This window comes from Oncorhynchus tshawytscha, linkage group LG17, assembly GCF_018296145.1.
Source record: "Oncorhynchus tshawytscha isolate Ot180627B linkage group LG17, Otsh_v2.0, whole genome shotgun sequence".
NCBI lineage: Eukaryota > Metazoa > Chordata > Actinopteri > Salmoniformes > Salmonidae > Oncorhynchus > Oncorhynchus tshawytscha.
In genome coordinates, this window is record NC_056445.1 from 12,043,698 (window position 1) to 12,065,667 (window position 21,970).

Genomic DNA, 21,970 nt, shown 5'->3' on the forward strand with positions numbered 1-21,970 from the left:
AATTGAGTTTATGTACACTTCTAACCCACTGGGAATTTGAAGAATGTGATGAAATAAAACCTGAAATAAATCCTTCTCTACTATTATTCTGATGTTTCATATTCTTAAAATAACGTGGTGATCCTAACAGACCGAAGACAAGGAGTTTCTACTCGGATTAAATGTCAGGAATTGTGAAGAAAACTGAGTTAAAATGCATTTGGCTAAGGTGTATGTTAGACTTCCGACTTTAACTGTATATGTGCCCTCTGTTCCCTCTGTCTTTGTCGGTCATTGTTCCCAGGTCCGTTGGTGGTGTGAGTACCTATACGTTGGTGCAGCTGTTATCCTGCGTATTGGCCCGTGTCGTTCAGCGAGGTTTACCCTCGCTCCTTTGTTTGGGCACAGCCCAGTGTTTTTGTACACATGTTTGTTTTGGGTGTATTAAAAACCCCTATTGTGTATTCCTGCACCTGGCACCAAAATCCGTTATACCAGCGGGACAGTGTGTCTGGGGCTTAGTAGAAATACAGTAGCTATCGCTCCAGCGTGTCAAGCCAAAGCCAGGATGGAATTCAGATTGAGTCTGATGGCTCAGCGCCTGTCCCCAGTGTTTCTTTACTGGCTTGGGTTATGTCAGAGGACTTCTTTATTCATGTTATAAGCTCTAAGGCACTGGGAGCTCTTTCCCGATAGGATAAGCTCACAGATCCTATTTGGGATAAACTGAGTCAGTTCCTCTACAGTCAGTGCCTATACCTGGTGGGATTACCTAGGAGTGGAGTGGATGGCTCCGGACCGTGGGGGAAGCAGTACTTCGGATTTGAGTCTTGTCGATTTGAGTGGCTTTTAACTATTGGGACTGACTTCGATGATGGCTCCAGTGGGCCCACAATGTCCTTCTTAGTTGTTTGGTCTCTTGTGAAGTCAGCCTCCGTCCGCTGTTACTGTAATTTGGACCGTATCCTTCATAGGGAATAACCACGTGTGTGTGTGTGTTTTGTGTGTGTCCTGCTTCTGCTAATGCATCACCTTCACGTGAGACTTGCCTGCTGTGTGGAAGCCGTTATAAAACTGAAATTGATTTCCTTCTCCTGAGCCTATTAATTCCACACAGACACGCATATTGATTGAAGACTCTTGTTAATTCACCTAGCCCGGGCAAGTTTTTTTATTTACAAATGTTTAGCTTTTTTTGCCCGAGGGCTTGTACTGCGTAAAATGCTGAGTTAAAAGCTGAAAGAATTCAATAAAAATGAGTTGCTTCTGAAAATCCTTTTTTCCATTTTCTTTTGCAGTTCCACTTTAATAACGTTGATGAAAATGGTGGAAAGGCATCCTAATAAATTAGAGATGTTCATGTTTATGCATCAAGGAGTTTGTGCTTTTCGCCTCTTTATGAGCTAATTATGCTAATGATGCTATCAGTTACATAAGCACATATTCGACTGCATTAGAAAGAAAGCGAGTTTTCCGTGTCTGTGTGTGCGCGTGTGTGCTCGCGTGTGTCAGTATGTGTGTGTGTGTGTGTGTGTCACTGTGTGTGCGCTCAACTGAATCAAACAACATGTGACAGATGTTTGTGTTTGTGTGAAAGCAGTGTGACCAAGGTCAGTGTTATTTTTTCTCACGAAAATGCTATTATAATGTAATGTTATACATTTAGCATCTTTGCCAAATAGACACTTGGATGTTTCCACCCACAGTGTAGCTAACCATCCATCTGTCTCTCTCCTCTCTCCCAGGTCTGGAGAAGGTTGGTCGGGACTCGAGCTACGAGCAGGAGGGGAAGGTGCAGTTTGTGATGGATGCCGTGTATGCTATGGCCCACGCCCTGCACCGGATGCACCGGGAACTCTGCTATGGATACCCAGGCCTGTGCCCAAAGATGGCCAACATCGACGGCAAGGAACTACTCAGCCATATCAGAGCTGTCAACTTTAATGGTAAGTAGTGCACGGGCACACACACACACACACACTTCTCAGCCATATCCACAACATCAGCATCAACTTCGAGCCACACACCACTCCCTCATCAAAAGTCACCGTATACATGCCTCCTTTTGCTCCCCACTCCTTATCAGAGGACATCTTGAACATTCATTAAGCTTTGACTACAGGGTAGTTCATGAAGTAGTTAGTGAAATGATTGACGTTTTGCCCCGTTTTGTTTCCCCCCTAGTGTCCTCCATGAGCCATGATCCATCCTCTCTGAGAGCAGTCCTCCCACAGAGTGCGTAGGGTTACCCATGCTATTCCTCCTCAGTGATACTTCCCTTTACTGGCTCTCACTGAAATAGTTCATACTACTAATACTCTCTTCATATTTCTCTGCTAATTATCTTAACTTATCCTGCTTCCTTTTCCTGCTAATGGCCATGCTACATGAATCTATTTTGTGCCTTATTATGTGTGCATAATATTCTATACAGGGCATTCGGAAAGTATTCAGGCCGCTTGACTTTTTCCACAGTTTGTTACGTTACAGCCTTATTCTGAAATGGATTCAATTGTTTTTTCCCCCCGCATCAATCTACACACAATACCCCATAATGACATCACAATACCCCATAATGACATCACAATACCCCATAATGGCATCACAATACCCCATAATGGCATCACAATACCCCATAATGACATCACAATACCCCATAATGACATCACAATACCCCATAATGACATCACAATACCCCATAATGACATCACAATACCCCATAATGACATCACAATACCCCATAATGACATCACAATACCCCATAATGACATCACAATAGCCCATAATGGCATCACAATACCCCCATAATGACAAAGAAAAAATGGTTTAGACATTTTTGCTGATGCAGCAATTACAGCTGTAAGTGTTCTTGGGTATGACGCTACAAGCTTGGAACACCTGTATTTGGGGAGTTTCTCCCGTTCTTCTCTGCAGATCCTCTCAAGCTCTGTCAGGTTGGATGTGGAGCGTCGCTACACAGTTATTTTTTTTGGTCTCTCCAGAGATGTTAGATCGGATTTAAGTCCGGGCTCTGGCTGTGCCACTCAAGGACCTTCAGAGACTTGTCCTGAAGCCACTCCTGCATTGTCTTGGCTGTGTGCTTAGGGTCATTGTCCTGTTGAAAGGTGAACCTTCGCCTCAGTCTGAGGTCCTGAGCGCTCTGGAGCAGGTTTCCATCAAGGATCTCTCTGTACTTTGCTGTTAATCTCTCAATCCCTGCCGCTGAAAAACATCCCCACAGTACGATGCTGCCACCGCCATGCTTCACCGTAGGGATGGTGCCAGGTTTCCTCCAGACGTAACGCTTGGCATTCAGTCAAAAGTGTTCAATCTTGGTTTCATCAGACCAGAGAATCTTGTTCATCATGGTCTGAGAGTCCTTTAGGTGCATTTTGGCAAACTCCACGTGGGCTGTCATGTGCTTTTTACTGAGGAGTGGTTTCTGTCTGGCCACTCTACCATAAAGGCCTGATAGGTGGAGTGCTGCAGAGATGGTTGTCCTTCTGGAAGGTTCTCCCATCTCCACAGAGGAACTCTGGAGCTCTGTCATAGTGACCATTGGGTTCTTGGTCACTTCCCTGACCAAGGCCCTTCTCCCCCGATTGCTCAGTTTGGCCAGGCGCCAGCTCTAGGAAGAGTCTTGGTGGTTCCAAACTACTTCAATTTAAGAATGATGGAGGCCATTGTGTTCTTGGGGACCTTCAATGCTGCACAAAGTGTTCGGTACCCTTCCCCAGATCTGTGCCTTGACACAATCCCGTCTCGGAGCTCTACGGACAATTCCTTTGACCTCATGTCTTGGTTTTTTGCTCTGACATGCACTGTCAACTGTGGGACTTTATATAGACAGGTGTGTGACTTTCCAAATCATGAGAAATCAATTGAATTTACCACAGATGGACTCCAATCAAGTTGTAGAAACATCTCAAGGATTATCAATGGAAACATGATGCATCTGAGCTCAATTTCAAGTCTCATTAGCAAAGGGTCTGAATAATAAAATTAAATGTATTTGTTTTGTCATTATGGGGTGTTGTGTGTAAGTTGATGAGCAAAATATTTAATTGAATCAATTTTACAATAAGGCTGTAACGTAAGAGAATATGGAGAAAAAAATGAAGGGGTCTGAATACTTTCCGAATGCACTGTATATGTACATTATGTAGTTGAGCTATTTAACTAGAGGTGCCATTGGGTATCCATCCCCTTCTCCTAACATAGTTACAACACTTTGTGCTTGCTGCAGATGGTAAACAACTTGGAGCTTGACTTGAGACTCCAGTAAATGCTTTAAACTTGTTTTTATGAGTGGTGTGCTTATTTGACTGTTTTGTTCCTCTCGGGCCCCTGAAGAGCATACTGTAAGTGATCGGTACATCTCCCACTAAATAACATTAGACAGTTCATTTGAATATGTATTTTCTGCTTCTTTTGGTTATGGTATTATTTATTCATCTCGCCGCCTGCTCATTTGTTGTGTTTCCATTCCAACTCCCGTGATTTGCATAATTTGTGTTGATCGATCCAAAATGAATTGCGTCCACGAGGCAGTTTTAAGACTGTAAGTGCATCAGGTCAAAATTGTATTCATACAGTGGCATTGTCATCCAATCACAAACACTGAACAAAACTTTACCACTCCAGTGGCTTCAGCAAAATCCACATGAATTGAATACAAATGAAATATTGTAAATACTGTAGCATCCATAGCCATACTGAAAAAAAATATAAACGTAACATGTAAAGTGTTGTTCCCATGTTTCATGAGCTGAAATAAAAGATCCCTGAAATGTTCCATATGCACAAAAAGCTTATTTCTCTCAAATGTTCTGCACTAATGTGTTTACATCCCTGTTAGTAAGCATTTATCCTTTGCCAAGGTAATCAATCCACCTCACAGGTGTGGCATGTCAAGAAGCTGATTAAACAGCATGATCATTACACAGGTGCACCTTGTACAGGGCACAATAAAAGGCCACTCTAAAATGAGCAGTTTGGTCACACAACACAATGCCACAGATGTCTCAAGTTTTGAGGGAGCGTGCAATTGGCATGCTGACTACAGGAATGTCCAACAGAGCTGTTGCCAGAGAACTGAATGTTAATTTCTCTACCATAAGCCACCTCCAACGTTGTTTTATAGAATATGGCAGTACGTCCAACCGGACTCACAACCTCAGACAATGTGTAACCAAGCTTCGTCCGGCTTCTTCACCTGCGGTATCATCTGAGGCCAGCTACCCAGATAGCTGATGAAACTGAGGAGTATTTCTCTCTTAATAAAGGCCTTTCGTGGGGGAAAACGAATTCTGATTCGCTGGGCCAGCTCCCCAGCGTGTGGCCCTGACTCCCAAGTGGGTGGGCCTATGCCCTCCCAAGCCGCCCATGCCCAGTCACGTGAAATCCATAGATTTCATAGAAATAGAAATCCATAAGCTATTGGGCCGATAAACACAAGGTTGCTGGTTCAAGTCCTACTATGGCCATTCTAGCCCTGATGAATACTAAACACACGGCTAACATAGTACTTCACCACCATTTTAGACAGTAACCTCCTTTAATAGAGCTAAATGTCACTGCCCACTTGACTGAGATGAATGTCGAAGGCCACGGAGCAGAGAGCAAGGCCTGACAAACTGCACTTTACCAGACTACTTACTAGAGATCAGTAAATCTTCTTCCTATTGACTGTTGCTGGTTTTTCGATGCCGAGAGGCCACAAGATGAATTTCTGTAGGGCTGTTGATGTTGTTTACATCTAGTATCTTGTCTTCAACAGGCCCGGGGCTACTCGACAGGATGCTTTCAAGCTAACTACACAGAGAAGCAGCATGTTGTGTTGGTATCGATTTCTGCCCCTCTGGAGTTGAACAGGAGGTTAATAGTAATGATACCAGAGGAGTGAATGTGTTTTCTGCTGGCGACCGATGTAGATAATGTTGTAGACGTTGTTTTGTGTTGTTCAGCTACAGCCTCTTATACTACATCATGTCTGGCATAGCAAGGTTACGGATGTTATTGGATAAAGTTAGGTGTGTGTGTGTGTGCGCGTGTGTGTGTGTGTGCGTGTGTGTGTGTGTGAGCGACGGGACGACGAGAGAGTTTAAGTCAGTGTGCGTCAGTAGAAGCACACTTCTATTCCTTGCTGTAGTTTAGTATGGAGCTCATCTGCACCCGTTAGGAGGGCATTGAGTCGGACCATCCACAGTGCCCTTGACATGGCCGCAGCAGGGGCCAGGGATCCATACCAATCAAATGCAACTTAGAGGAGCTGTGCTGATCCGATAGGCCCGATCCCCCTGCTTACCGTCACAGGCGGAAAATCAATCCAGCGAGAGGAAGAGCCTAATTCAGTAGTGAGGTTTCAGAACGATCTAGGGAAAACACACACCAGGCGTGGAGATATCTCATGCAGACACACACACACACACACTGGCCGGTGCACGTATTAATGATCCTTCCTCACCGAACCCTGCAGAGGATCTAACCTTTCTCAGCAGCATGAGATTGGACACTTGGATGACCCCTCCACTGACCCCCAGTGTGTGTGTGTGTATCCCTCCTTCCCACCAGTGTTCAGGTGTTATCGATGTGCTCTCTGACTCCGACAGAAACTCATGCTGATGGAGAGAGCACCTTCCTGCTCGCGCACTTCCTAGCGCTATCCCTCCCTCTCCTCCCTTCCCTCTCTCTGCCCCTCTCCCGCTCTCCTTTATCTTCTCATTATCTCTCATTCCCCTACTCTTTTTTTCTCTCTCCTTTTCTCCCGTCTCCTTACCCATCTCTCTTGTTTTCACTCTCACACACACACACACCCAGACACACCTGCACACCCAGATGGTGGTGCATTGCAGATCCAGGGGGAAGGAAGACAATAAGGAACCGTACCTGTAGCAGCAATCACATGCTACATCGTGCGGACTGCATCTGATACCGGTTCTCCTGTTCTGTTCAGCTTGAGTCTCTACACCCTACACCCCACAGTCATCTAAAGGACACTCTGGTTCTGTCCCAAATGGTACCCTGTTCTCTATATGGTGCATTCCCTATAGAGTAGTGCACACTTAGGGAATAGGGGGTCGTTCAGGAAGCATGGGTTGTCTCATGTCGAGCACCTGCTTATTATGCAGCCCACTTCAGACGTTGTGTTATCGCTTGATTCTATCCAGAGGCCATTGAATGACTTTGCTTGGTTTTAAGTATGCTGCGGATATTTCCTATTTTCATCGTCCAAAAACATGATGCTTCAGATTTGGCTCAACGTCGATGATGTTTTCCCTGTTGTGTTGCTCTTCTCTCTTTCTCTCTCCTTTTTCGCCCTGGTCCGTCGTCAGTCATCAGTCATCGCCATGGAGGGATTGACTCGGAATGCGAGCAAGATATCAAACAGACTAGTGTCTCTTTCATCCTCTCAACTCAGACTGAGTGCCTCTCTTATCTAGAAACGTCGTGTTCTGTGGTTGCCTACCAACAACATCCCCTCTAGTACTGTAAGTCATTGTGACAACGCTCTGTAAAGTAACACATTTAGGGACTGTTATTGGCCCGAGAAAATCTCATTTCAGTTGCTGTCGGGCTATTGTGATTCAGTTTTCAATGAGCAGCTGAAGTGAATGTAGAAAAATAGCCACAACAAGTCTTTGAACACTTTGTAGGACAGATATCAAAAGACATCTGTACGTCTTCAATCAGTCTCTCATGTGAAGAAAACAAGGTACGTTGGCAACCCTGCAGCTTCCGAGGACATGTGTGTCCCACCATTTCTGCTCTGATGAATAGGATAGTCTTGGCCAACGTCCCAAATGGCACAATATAGTGCACCTACAGGCCCTGGTCAAAAGGACCTGGTCTACATTGTGTTATTTAGTTTCTGTAAGCCATTTAATAAACTATAACTGACTAACATTGGAATTGGACTTGATTCCAAGGCGATCCATAAAAGACCGTAAACACACAACTTGAAGCAATCACATATTTCGCCATGAAGCACGTTCTGCTTGGCCAGTGAGAGGCCACGCCTCGACACACCCACCCGCTTGTTTATTCATCAAAACACATCCCTTTCGCGCCAACGCCAGCAAGTTCGCCGATAATTGTGATGGTGAAAATAGCTAAAATATTTCTGACACAAACCCTGGACCTACAGCGCTCCCACCTGCGTTAAGATTTACCATTCTGTTAGGTTTGTTAGAACAGAGCCCAGAGTGGTGTGACATGACACACAGTGCCTCCCACTACGCAGGTCACCTCCATTGTCCTCCATGAATCCTCGGGCGGTCTAATGAAAAGCTTGATAAGGTCTTCACTCTTCACCGTCAATGTTCATCTCTCCGCTTTTATTCCTGAAAATATTTCCAAGGTCCCCTCCTTTTCAGTCTATGAGAAACCTTAATTGTAGTTCCGTGCGTGGGAAGGAAGGAATAAAGCCTGTACTTTCACTTTCACACCGGGGTAAAACTTTGACAGAATACATTCAACTAAAACTGCAAAACCTTTTAGAAAATATACTTTTTTTTTTTTTTTTAGATAATGGAACTTTTCAGAAAATCTCCCCAAAACCTCCAATGGATGGACGGAGAGCTAGAAGCGTGTATTTTTTTTTCTTCTCTCCTCTTTTCTTCTCTACACTTCATTGTTGTCTGTCAAATGAGTCATACGGATACAAGCAGAGAGCTTTCATCCGTGTTCAGTGTTGAACATCAAGCCAAAATCATCTCTCTATTGTTCCCAGCTCCAGTATGTCTGTCTGTAGAGCGTGGTTGAATGGCATTGATGTGTTCTTATGATCATTTATTAACTACCCTGTCCCCTGACAGTGTGGAGTGAGAATCCCCCGCTTCAGCAAGGAAAGAAAACATACACAAAGGACTGCTACACTTCCACTTTAGAACACTGGTGAGGATATTGACTGTATTGATCCAACTACAACCCTCATGGTAGTGCTACGTTCATTGAAACTGGAAATTCACAGTGTAGCGGGTCTCAGTCTCAGCGTCCTGTATAACAGTATTTTTTTTATCCTCATCCACAAAAGCACAGGACGCTGGACAAAGAACTTGGGCAGAGAAATAGAACAATATCCACTCATTTTTTCCTGCCCTAACAAAACGTTATTTATTGAGCTACAGTGCAGTAGTGGCAGCTCCTATATTTCGACCATATTGTGGTCTTGGTCGGGGCCACCCTACACGAGGCTCTCCAGTAACCTTCTATGGAGAGGGCAGAAGAGCCAAAACCAATTAGGCCCTGAGACGTGGAGCCGCGGAGTCAGCGTGTGTGTGTGTGTGTGTGCGTAGAGCCGCGAGGAAAGGACACGGCCATGCTGGAAAGAGCTATCTCATTACAGCCCGTCTTCACAGGGCCAGCTGCTCTAGCTCTGACTGCTCAGGACAAGCCTTCTCTGCGGGAACCAGCCCGGGCTAACTAGCGAGGAATAATGGCTAGATGATGATCTTGACCCTAGCATGAAAGCTATGCAGCCAGTTAGAGGGAAGAGAGAGGGGGATGGAGAGAGTAAGAAGAGGGATATACAATGCTGTGTGTAAGGTTTTTAGGACCTGTAGGCGAAATGAAATACAATCTAAATCGTATTCATATATGAGCTAGAATGAGCTTCACATCACCTCTGATCTCAGTGTTATTATGTTTATGGTCTGCAGGAAAACCGAGCAGAGCGTGTTTAGTTCAGAGCCTGAGAGAGAGAGAGAGAGCGAGAGAGAGAATCACATTTTATTTGTCACATACATATGCTTAGCAGATGTTAATGCGAGTGTAGTGAAATGCTTGTGCTTCTAGTTCCGACAATACAGTAATAACCAACGAGTAATCTAACCTAACAATTCCACAACTACTACCTTATACACACAAGTGTAAAGGGATAAAGAATATGTACATAAAGATATATGAATGAGTGATGGTCCAGAACGGCATAGGCAAGATGCAGTAGATGGTATAGAGTACAGTATTGTCATGACGTTGGCCCCTTTGAGTATAGCAACCCCTCTCCCTGCCTCCCCCCTTGCCTCCTTCAACTAGGCTGCTGTGGTCAGAAGTCGTAAATTCCTGAGAAGACCTCATGGACACACAGTTATAGAGTCGTTTTTCATGGAGACAAAGGAAATCCTTCCACCTCACAGAACTTGAGGTACGAACAAATTTCGGAGAAAGTGTAAAAGATAGGTGAAGAATCCAGCTACGAACTGGTCCGTTTGTCACAACTTGGGAACGTCATGGGAGACTGTATGGCCACATTACCATAATGCTGTTTTTTAATAGCCTCAGATATGAGGTTTACATCTAATTGTTGTATAAGATGAATGAGTGAGTATGATACTGTTTAGACAATTTTACAATGTGATTTTGAACTGTTTAATGAAGGAAAACTCAAAAAGGGAATTGGATTTGAGCTAAATCAGAGGACCGCCCCTGAACCCAGTTAGGGTCAGACATCCTGGGACAGCCCTTTTCTGCCATTCCGAATAAAACCCAACTTTCTCCATTACGAGGAGGACAAAGGTTGTAGACCATTGCTGAATCTTTTAACCATACCATACCACGTGGTTAAACTCTTAGTCTGCAGCTAGGAATTCAGTATCATTGAACGCAAAGAACGACAACTGCCGAAACATTCATTCTATAACGAATGTCACTTTGAACTATCCTCTAACTGAGAGAGAGAGGGAGAGAGATGGACAATTCTACAAAAGACACAAACTTTTCACCAGCGATCAAGACGACACACTGAGCGTAAATATATATATTGATTGCAATTGTTCCCGAATGAGTGAGCGTTCATGTGTAAAGGATTAGCATTTTAATTGTTATAATTAACTCTGTAGTGACTTCTTAGTCGACCCCCCATTTCCCCTTTGTCTAAGAAGCCGCCATGCCGGTTCATTTTCCTATCATTTCATGTAACTACATTTACCGTGTTTGTTTGTTTATGCATTTCCATGAATTACTTAGTTAGTAATAAGTAAATGATTTAAGACAATTGATGTAAGGATGACTCATAGTGAAGACTGGGTTCATGCAGATAACCAACAATTTACGACGTTTGGAATGAGACTAACGTGAGGTAAAATAAATAAATCATCATCTCCTAAGGTTCAAGAGGCGCTGCTGCGCCTTCTTCACAACGCTGTCTGTGTGGGTGGACCAATTCAGTTTGTCCGTGATGTGTACGCCGAGGAACTTAAAACTTACTACCCTCTCCACTACTGTCCCGTCAATGTGGATAGGGGGGTGCTCCCTCTGCTGTTTCCTGAAGTCCACAATCATCTCCTTTGTTTTGTTGACGTTGAGTGTGAGGTTATTTTCCTGGCACCACACTCCGAGGGCCCTCACCTCCTCCCTGTAGGTTGTCTCATCATTGTTGGTAATCAAGTCTACCACTGTAGTGTCGTCCGCAAACTTGATGATTGAGTTGGAGGCGTTCATGGCCACGCAGTCGTGGGTGAACAGTAAGTACAGGAGAGGGCTCAGAACGCACCCTTGTGGGGCCCCAGTGTTGAGGATCAGCGGGGTGGAGATGTTGTTACCTACCCTCACCACCTGGGGGGGCGGCCCGTCAGGAAGTCCAGTACCCAGTTGCACAGGGCGGGGTCGAGACCCAGGGTCTCGAGCTTGATGACGAGTTTTGAGGGTACTATGGTGTTAAATGCCGAGCTGTAGTCGATGAACAGCATTCTCACATAGGTATTCCTCTTGTCCAGATGGGTTAGGGCAGTGTGCAGTGTGGTTACGATTGCGTCGTCTGTGGACCTATTGGGGCGGTAAGCAAATTGGAGTGGGTCTAGGGTGTCAGGTAGGGTGGAGGTGATATGGTCCTTGACTTGTCCCTCAAAGCACTTCATGATGTCGGAAGTGAGTGCTACGGGGCGGTAGTCGTTTAGCTCAGTTACCTTAGCTTTCTTACAAACAGGATGCGGGAAAAGCAGACTGGGATAAGGATTGATTGAATATGTCCGTAAACACACCAGTCAGCTGATCTGCTCATGCTCTGAGGACACGGCTGGGGATGCCGTCTGGGCCTGCGGCCCTGCGAGGGTTAACACGTTTAAATGTTTTACTCATGTCGGCTGCAGTGAAGGAGAGACCGCAGGTTTTGGTAGCGGGCCGTGTCAGTGGCATTGTATTGTCCTCAAAGCGAGCAAAAAAGTAATTTAGTCTGTAAAAAAATAAAATAAAATAAATAAATCTGACCTTTTTTACAGAATAAATAACTTTTTTGCTCGCTTTGAGGGAGAGAGGGAGAGAGACAGAGAGAGAGAGACAGACAGAGAGAGAGAGAGAGAGAGAGAGTGGAACGGCTGCTTCCAACTCATACTCTCAAACACATAGATCCCCTGAATGCAGCTCACTTTCCAGATCCCAATCAGCCAAATTCTGATCACCTGTTCACACACCTGTATGTCATCATCACACATTATTTAGTTCAGTTCTTTGCTCCTCATCTTTTTGAGGTATTGTTTGTTTTTTTGACACACTTCTCTGCAGAGCTGTTTTTCCCATCATTTACTTCTCACGTGTATGAAAGGTTTTGCCTGCCTCACTAATGACACCTTTTTCCTATTCCCTGCCTGTACCTTAGCTTCAAATTACCTGTCATTCACCTATTGCCTGATTTCCCGGGTCGACGTTACTAGCCTTTTCCCTGCCTGTACTGTTGCCGTTTGGTCCCCCTGTGTATGACCTGCTGCCTGCCCCTGGACCCAGCTACCTGCCTCCTCCTGTGGTCCTTTATTTTAAACACCTGCTGTGCCCTGCGTTTGAAACCAGCTCTCTGTCTCCCTCGTGTTCATGAGAGAGAGAGAGAGCGAGAGAGAGAGAGAACTTGACCCTAGCATGACAGCTATACAGCCAGTTAGCAGGGAGAGAGGGGGATGGAGAGAGTAAGAAGAGGGATATACAACGCTGTGTATAAGGGAGAGAGCAGACAAATCATGAGAAAACAAAAAGATAATTACTTCAACAAGTCTTTGAACACTTTGTAGGACAGATATCAAAAGACATCTGTACGTCTTCAATCAGTCATGTGAAGAAAACAAGGTACGTTGGCAACCCTGCAGAACTAAAGTCTCCCAATGTTCCGACCTTCGTCTCCAGTCTACTATTCCCTCTCTGTGCTTTGTCCCCATATTAACAGTATTACACAGCCTCAAACTGTGGATGAGCCACCGGATGGCTGGACAGGGGAGACTGATGAGACTGAGACTGAATGGACGCTTCATTTGCTGCTGCCGCTCGCAGAAAATACCCTCCCCGTACCTCTGTCTGCCTGTGTGTGTGTCCGTGTATGTGCGTGCGCGGCCGACCACCGCCCACCACTCACAACGTTAGAAGAGCAATCAATACCTGGAGATAAGTTCAATAAGCCGGAAATCTCAGACAGCTGTTTCGGGGAGACTTAAGGCATCGCTCTCTCTCTGCCGCTTGCCTGCCGGGCCACCACACACTGAACACTTCCTCAGCCCGGGTGACCAGAAGCTATCAGATAGCCATTGGAGGATTAATAGAACGATAAGCCATGCGGTGTCGGCTGTGATTGTAAATGCATCCTTTTGATTCACTCTAAATGCATTTTAAAATGCTGGCATTAGACTAACTGACATCACCAGATGTATGGACCTGCAGATCTCGCTCCTCTGGCACAGTCACACCGTAATGAAATCAGCAAGTCCATTAGGCCTTTGTGAGAAATGCGACATTACCTCATCGGCCTATGAGAGTTGTGTCGTGTGTGTGTGTGTGTGTGTCTGCTAAAGTCAGTAAACAGAGGAGGTATATCTGCTATGGCAGCTGGTCTCTCAGGCCTCCTGGATACGCACTGCTGCCTTCTCTCTTTCATTATGCACACTAACAATAGTGCTCTAGGAAACCCTTCTATCTCCCCCTCGCCCATCTCTCTCTCTCTCTCTCTCTCTCTCTCTCTCTCCCTCCCTCCCTCCCTCCCTCCCTCCCTCCCTCCCTTGCTCTGTTCTGGGGAAGATAATCAAAAGACTTCCTCTTGAGAGGAAAGAGAGAAAGAGGAGAAGTCAACAGGAACGGGAGGCTTTTGTCAAGTTCAGACTGAGGGCCACTTAGTTTGGAGCTCCTCCAAAAAAGGTGTTTTCTTCAGCTGCGGTGTTTCGTAACTCTGTGATTAAATATCTTCCCTTGGCCTAATGATAGTAGGGCTTAGAGGAGCAGTGCAATGGTTTGGATGGTTTTGAAACTTGCCCGAGGCAGGCAAGAACTGCGAATGACCAACTAGGAACAATAAAAAAAGACAGGCAAATGATCGAATCTCAGACCAACTGGCAAATGTAAAGTACCTAAAGCATTCAGAGATCTTGAGGCCAAAACATCTTCGGTTGACATGAGGACTCTTGATGTTGAGTTTAGAGTCGAAAAAAACACCAAAAACACCATTACTCACCCGCCCACTTCTAAACTAAAACGGCACATGACCAATGGCTACACAGCCTCTGTGCTCCCTTCCACTGTGAAACACAACAAAAAGGCTGGCTCTGGCTCCTGCTTTCACATCCTGATAAACTATATGCCACAGGTTTCTGGTAGTTTAATAATCATTATAATCAGCTGCCGTGTTGAGCCAAGAAGCACTCATCTCATTATAAATCCGGTAGATATTATCCCTCACCATATTAACTGCACGGATCGGCTACCAACATGATGCCTGCGGGGTGGATGGAGGGTTAGGGCACAGCGAAGAAAGGCTTCTGTATGCCAGAAGCATGTATGTAATGGATCGTAATCAAGTGAATTATTAGGCTAATGCATATGTCTTATAGGAGAGAAGGGGGGGGGGATTAAGAAGAGAGCCACACGAAGACAAGAGAAAGATAGGAAGAGAGCCACACGAAGACAAGAGAAAGATAGGAAGAGAGCCACACGAAGACAAGAGAAAGATAGGAAGAGAGCCACACGAAGACAAGAGAAAGATAGGAAGAGAGCCACACGAAGACAAGAGAAAGATAGGAAGAGAGCCACACGAAGACAAGAGAAAGATAGGAAGAGAGCCACACGAAGACAAGAGAAAGATGGGAAGAGAGCCACACGAAGACAAGAGAAAGATGGGAAGAGAGCCACACGAAGACAAGAGAAAGATAGGAAGAGAGCCACACGAAGACAAGAGAAAGATGGGAAGAGAGCCACACGAAGACAAGAGAAAGATAGGAAGAGAGCCACACGAAGACAAGAGAAAGATAGGAAGAGAGCCACACGAAGACAAGAGAAAGATGGGAAGAGAGCCACACGAAGACAAGAGAAAGATAGGAAGAGAGCCACACGAAGACAAGAGAAAGATAGGAAGAGAGCCACACGAAGACAAGAGAAAGATATGAAGAGAGCCACACGAAGACAAAAGAAAGATAGGAAGAGAGAGAGAGAGAGAGAAAGAACGAGAGAGAATGAGGGAGGAGGAAAAGGGAGGATCAACCGTAGATGTTTAGGAGGAGGAGGGAGTTGAGTTATTATTATCACAGAGATGTTTCCTCATCTGCCAGGTAGAGCCTCCCCTGAGGTAACCGGTTAGTGTGGGATAGAGGGATGGAGGGAAAATGGAGACGAAGATGTGTCCTCATTACTGCATGTGTGTGTTTGTGTGTGTGCATCCCTGCGTGCGTGTGCCTACGCGCATGCTTCTGTGCGTACGTGCATGTGTGTGTGTGTTGTCTCCCCCATTAGCAGTACAGATGTATGGCCCACACTGCTGGGTGCTGGCAGCCACTCTCTCTCATCTCCTCCTCTCAGCTCCTTCTTCCATGTTATGTTTCATTCATCTGGGTTGCAGGGCGATTTCTGCATCAGGCCTATCAAAACACTCTCTCTGTTTCTGTCACGAGGGGGGAGACTTTTGAACCCTCGTTCAGCCGGTCCCTCTCTCCTGTATTCTCCCCATCAGAGATTTTACCCATGCTAAAACACGTTCTCTCTCTCGCTCTCTCTCTCTCTCTCCGGGGATCCACAGGGAAGAGCTGTTGGCAGGGTATGCAGTGATTATCTCAGATTAGGAGGATGTTGCCTGTAGACACTGATCTTAGGTCTTTCTCCCCCTTAATGGTTTAGGTTAGGATTAGGAAAGAGTAAGCTGATCCTAGACCTGTGCCTTGTAACTGTATCTTCAGGGGTTTGCCTCCCTGCCTTTTAGTAGGAGTACAACTTACCTAGAATCCGTTCTCTCTACCCACAAACTGCACAGCAGAAAGAAAACCTCACCTCAAACCAAACATAAGCCCGAGTGTCTGACTGGAGAAGATCAGGTTCAAACAACAGTCTTCCATCTGAAAAACCCTACTCTCTACTTCAGCTCTTGGTCTCATCTCACCATCGCCCACCACTAGCTGAATACCTGTGTGTCGGTTAAAGGGGCCTCTGACCCCATTCTCCTTTGGGGGTTGTGTCTGGTCATGTGAGATGTACTATAAAGACCAATGAGGGCTAGGTCGATGAAAGGACTTTGGGGTGTTGTTTGGCTCGTCCAGTTCAATGGTTGTTGCGGCTACCCACTGAAGGGTGAGTTTGCGGTTTGTCGTGTGTGTGTGTGTGTGTGTGTGTGTGTGTGTGTGTGTGTGTGTGTGTGTGTTGTGGTAAAGAAGGGTAAATGTTGTTGCTTACACTGACACAGTGAAGGTCATGGTTAACGATGCAGAATCGTGTGAAATTTAAATGTCGATATCTCCATGTTACTACTTTCAGAAATGGCTCCGGGACCATGCTCCACTGACTTCCACTGACTCGAATTGCCCTTATACGGGACATCCTGAACAATTATATGAGTCAGCTTGCTTGTATCCAGTAATTGTCATCAGAGTAGCTAATATGGTTTGGGACAGGCTCTTTCCGGAGATGACGTTTATGTGTGTCAGTGCGTGTCTGTGCATGTGTGTGCGCGTCCGTTTGTGCATGTGTGAGTGTGTAACTTGCATCAGTCGCGTCTGCATAATCGTCCTCGTTGGTTGGACAGGGAACAGTGAGAAATATTGGGCCGTATATTGACACCAATTTGACAGGCAGAAATCCTTTCCTGAGGATGTGCCATGATTCATGCTTCTCTAACAGCATCGTGTGTGTGTGTGTGTGTGTGTGTGTGTGTGTGTGTGTGTGGGTGGGGGATTTATAGGGAGCTGTGTTGCACTGCTAGCCTTAACAATTTGTAGCCTGGGTGGCTGTATTGTAACAACCAGTCTGGACACCTCTCTCTGTTCTAATGATGCAAGGCAGGAGGAGACAGACAAACAGACAGGAGCAAGCGGCCAGCGCCGGCGTCTAGTGTCTTTGAGATGTGGCGGGCGGGGCTGTGTGGAGGCAGGTTAAAGATAGTGGTTTACACAGAGTCCTCTGGAAATCTTCTCATTCATTACCACTGGAATATATATATATATACATATATATATATATATATATATATATAGAGCGAGAGAGAGGTTTCCTAGAGCACTATTGTTAGTGTGCATATTGAAAGAGAGAAGGCAGCAGTGCGTATCCAGGAGGCCTGAGAGACCAGCTGCCATAGCAGATAGAGAGAGGAGTTTACTTCTCTGTTTCACTACATTATCTCTGTCTTTCACTTTTTCTCTCTTTCTCTCTCTCGGTAGATCTCTCAACTTTGCCTTTCTCTCTTATTCTCCCAGTATCTATCTCCCAGCTACTCTCCCTTTCGTTCCGTCAGATATGGTAGATTGTTGCCATGACGTACAGCTTTCTGTAGGAATGTCAGTAATGCACAACTCTTTTAAGATTTATATTTGTAATTACATTACTGCTTTGATGGGCCAGATTCTCCACCCACACTGCTGCCGCGCTGAAATATTGGATTTCAAAGATTCATAAGAGGAGAGAGAACCAGAGATAGAGAGAGAGAGAGTGAGAGGGAGGGAGAGGGAGAGGAAGAGAGAACGGATGAGGAGGCTGTGAGTTTAGCATAATCGGTGGAGAGAAAAGCCCATCTGTGAAATACTTTGCGCCTGGGGTGGTTGAGGCTGTTCACACACATTCACACACATTCACACACACACACACACACACACACACACACACACACACACACACACACACACACACACACACACACACACACTTTTAGCATAATTCATATGTGTGACAGCTGAGCCCGGCTCGTTAGGGTGACAGGTATACACGAGGCTACTGAATGAACTTCTGAAAAAGATTCCCACTTTGTAAGAAACAGACCTTGTACCATAGTTGTATATATAAGGTGTGTAGGTGTATATATATACACACCATAGTTGTATATATAAGTTAGTCCAAAAATATTTTGTGTTTGACCAAATCATGTATTGGTGTGAAAAATGCAGAACTACAAAGATATTGTACAATCTTACAGTATGGTAAATTATCTGTCTGTGTGATGAACGATGTACAGTGTGTCTTCTTGTTAATCCTTTCCCACCACCTCTGTCTTCCAGGAAGTGCCGGTACTCCAGTGGTGTTCAATGAGAACGGCGACGCCCCCGGACGGTACGACATTTTCCAGTACCAGAGCACCAACCGCTCTACCAGAGAGTACAAGGTCATAGGCACCTGGACCAACAAACTACACCTAAATGTGAGACTAACATAATAGCAATATCTATCTTTTGTGATCTAGTGTTGTCATATTCAAAGGTATTCATATAGAGCCTGGTCCCGGCTCTGTTTGTGCCTTCATGTCAACATGTTTGGCATGACAATGAACAACGACTTGACATAATAGCACAAACAGCTCGGAAATCGCACACATTTTATAGATATCAGCATTCATTCAAGGTCGAGTCTTGAAATTTCAGATTTCTATTCATTCGTTATCATCCAGAACTTGTTTTCGTGTCATGTTTAGGTCCCATCTCTTCCCAGTGTTTTTTTGGCCTACATTCTTACAGTACTTCTGAGTAGTTTGTGTTCCTGCACGCATACAGCTACTGCTCAGTGCTTGACTTTCAGTGAGCACCTACTTGTTATTCAGCTGTTACTGATTGGACAACATACACACACACACGCACACACGAACATACACACGAATACACACATACACATACGCGCACACTTTCTGCATCATTAATATATGTGACCTGAGCCCGGCTCGTTAGGGTGAAGAGAGAGAGAGAGAGCGGGAAGGGAGGAGAGGGAGGGATAGAGCTAGGAAGTGCGCGAGCAGGAAGGTCCTCTCTCCTCTCCATCAGCATGAGTTTCTGTCGGAGTCAGAGAGCACATCGATAACACCTGAACACTGGAGGGGGGGAGGGACACACACAGACAGACAGGCAGACAGGCAGACAGACAGACAGGCAGACAGGCAGACAGACAGACAGGCAGACAGACAGACAGACAGACAGACAGACAGACAGACAGACAGACACCATCTGCTCTGGTCGTACGTGCAGCGATCAGTCAGGCAGCACACATGCTGTACACCTACACCTAACAATGCTCAAGACCTATCTGACTCCCCTTACTTACCACTTACCTGCACGTACCATTCACAACGGTATAAGCGGATCAGTTCGGACTGTAGAAGCTAAATTGGCTGGACTTGGAGACTGCAGAATTGGCTGGGAGGAAAATGGAAGTTGGGCTCAAATGCTGAACATTGTCTATTGAACTTCTCTTTTCTTCCAGGGCTGAATTTCTCTTGCGAGTTCACTTTGTTCTTCGATCTATGTACCTTGGCTGGACTGGGAGGCAGCAACAGACTACTATTCTCTCTCGGCCGGCTGCTGAGAACTAGAGCCAGAATATCTCCATTCCATAAACATTTTGTTTCACCTTAACAGTGTTTTCAATTCAAGGTATCCAAAGAATTGAAGAAGGATTCACCGATGTGCCGGAAGTTACTTTCTTCTGGTGGTTAAATCTCTTCCCTTAGGATCAGTTGTGCCATTGGACATGCTTTTCCTTCATGACATGCTCAAAATGCTTTATGGGATAACTTTAATGAGACCTAAAGTATTTTTTCATCAGGTAACAATGATCAATTATACCCCAGAAAGTTCACGGCCAGGCTAAATGTGTTTTTGAGCGTTCATAAAGCAAGCATGGCCGAATATCACTTTACCACAAAAGAACAGGAAGACATAATAGCAATAAAGGGAAATAAAACACAAATCTAAAACAACGTATACAGACAGGTTTCCTCTGCTCTCAGCAAAATCCCCAGCCAGCCAGTTTCCTCTAGTTCTGCTGGATCAGTGCTTTGTGTGCCTGTTCAGAGATAGAGAGAGGAGCTCCGTTCCCATCACCCTGGGCTGTGTTATAAACAGTTTATTAATACACACAAACTGCATCAGACTGATGCAGATGGCCAATTTGTGCCAGCTCTGATTAAACCAGTTTAATTTCTTCGAGATTTATGCCTAGCAGGCTGCACAAGGGAAATGATAAGAAGTTCTTCTTTGGCTAATTACTTTGAGTTGCCCTTTGGGAAATGTTTATGCAGGTACAAACAGTTTAACAACAGTAGGCTTTGAAGAAAGCTGTTACACAGTCAGAACTATTCCAGTCAGAACGTTCGTTGGCCAGAAACAGTCTAGAATCACAACCCTTCTAAAACCAAAACCATAATTGAGTCCCAACCTATCTGTCCTCTGATTGGTCTCTCCTCTCTACCTGTGACCTTATGACCCCAGGTAGAGGCCATGCAGTGGCGGGCAGGCGACCCGTCCCTCCCGGCATCTGTGTGCAGCGTGCCCTGCCGGATGGGTGAAAGGAAGAAGATTGTGAAGGGTGTGCCGTGCTGCTGGCACTGCGAGCGCTGCGAGGGCTATCACTTCCAGGCCAGCGAGTTCAGCTGTGAACTGTGTCCCTACGAACAGCGTCCTGACGCCAACCGAACGGGCTGCCAGAACATCCCCATCATCAAGCTGGAGTGGCACTCGCCCTGGGCCGTCATTCCCGTCTTTATCTCAATGCTAGGCATCATCGCCACCACCTTCGTTATCGTGACCTTCGTCCGCTACAACGAAACGCCCATCGTCAGGGCTTCCGGCCGTGAGATGAGCTACGTGCTGTTGACGGGCATTTTCCTGTGTTATGCAATCACCTTCCTGATGATCGCCGCGCCCGACGTGGGCGTGTGTTCCTTCAGGAGGATCTTTCTGGGTCTGGGGATGTGCTTCAGCTACGCGGCTCTCCTCACCAAGACCAACCGTATCCACCGCATCTTCGAGCAGGGGAAGAAGTCGGTCAGCGCCCCCCGGTTCATCTCCCCGGCCTCCCAGCTGGTCATCACCTTCTCCCTGATCTCGGTGCAGCTCCTGGGGGTGTTTGTATGGTTCGCCGTGGACCCGCCACACACCTTCGTGGACTACGGAGAGCAGCGGACCCAGGACCCGGCGGCGGCTCGCGGCGTGCTGAAGTGTGACATCTCCGACCTGTCCTTGATCTGCTCCTTGGGCTACTCCATCCTGCTGATGGTCACATGCACTGTTTACGCCATCAAGACCAGGGGAGTGCCGGAGACCTTCAACGAGGCCAAGCCAATTGGATTTACCATGTACACTACCTGCATAATCTGGCTGGCGTTTATCCCCATCTTCTTCGGGACGGCACAGTCGGCGGAGAGGGTGAGTTGAACAGCTTTTATAACACACAAACACGGAAAAAAAGTGGAGCCTGTGTGTTTCTAATGAATGGATGATTTTGGATGAATGGTCTCTTTCCCATCAGTCAGCTAGTGATTCAGAATGGAGCTGTCATAATAGCTTAAGTCTAAAGCCCTCACCTTCCCATGTGAATAAGACTGGATTTTCTATCTGAGGGACTAGAGCCAAGTCTTTGCAAGCTTTAATAAGAGGATCATATACAGGGTGTACTCCCTCTCTCTCTCTGGATCACTCTTTGTGTCAGTGTGGGTGTGTCAGGCCTGAACTTCAGAACATATTGCCTTACCTCTTGCCTCGGCTCTAGGCGGTAGATTGGCAAGGTATACACAGCCGAGCAGGGCTCTAGGAAGCTTGAGAAAGCAAAAGCTAGTTCCTATGCATAACCTCTG

The 21,970-nt window shown here is 45.8% G+C and overlaps 1 protein-coding gene across 3 annotated transcripts in view; it reads left to right on the top strand.

Annotated features, from left to right (window-relative positions):
- LOC112217165 (metabotropic glutamate receptor 8) overlaps positions 1–21,970 on the top strand; it is a 362,177-nt gene that overhangs the window by 314,660 nt on the left and 25,547 nt on the right. For 2 of the 3 annotated variants that reach the window (XM_042300187.1, XM_042300186.1), the window contains exons 7-10: positions 1,725–1,925; positions 2,164–2,214; positions 18,411–18,550; positions 20,607–21,542. In XM_042300187.1, the coding sequence (XP_042156121.1) occupies positions 1,725–1,925; positions 2,164–2,214; positions 18,411–18,550; positions 20,607–21,542 (1,328 nt within the window). The remainder of the gene's footprint in view (positions 1–1,724; positions 1,926–2,163; positions 2,215–18,410; positions 18,551–20,606; positions 21,543–21,970) is intronic. The other variant, XM_042300188.1, reaches the window with a different exon arrangement.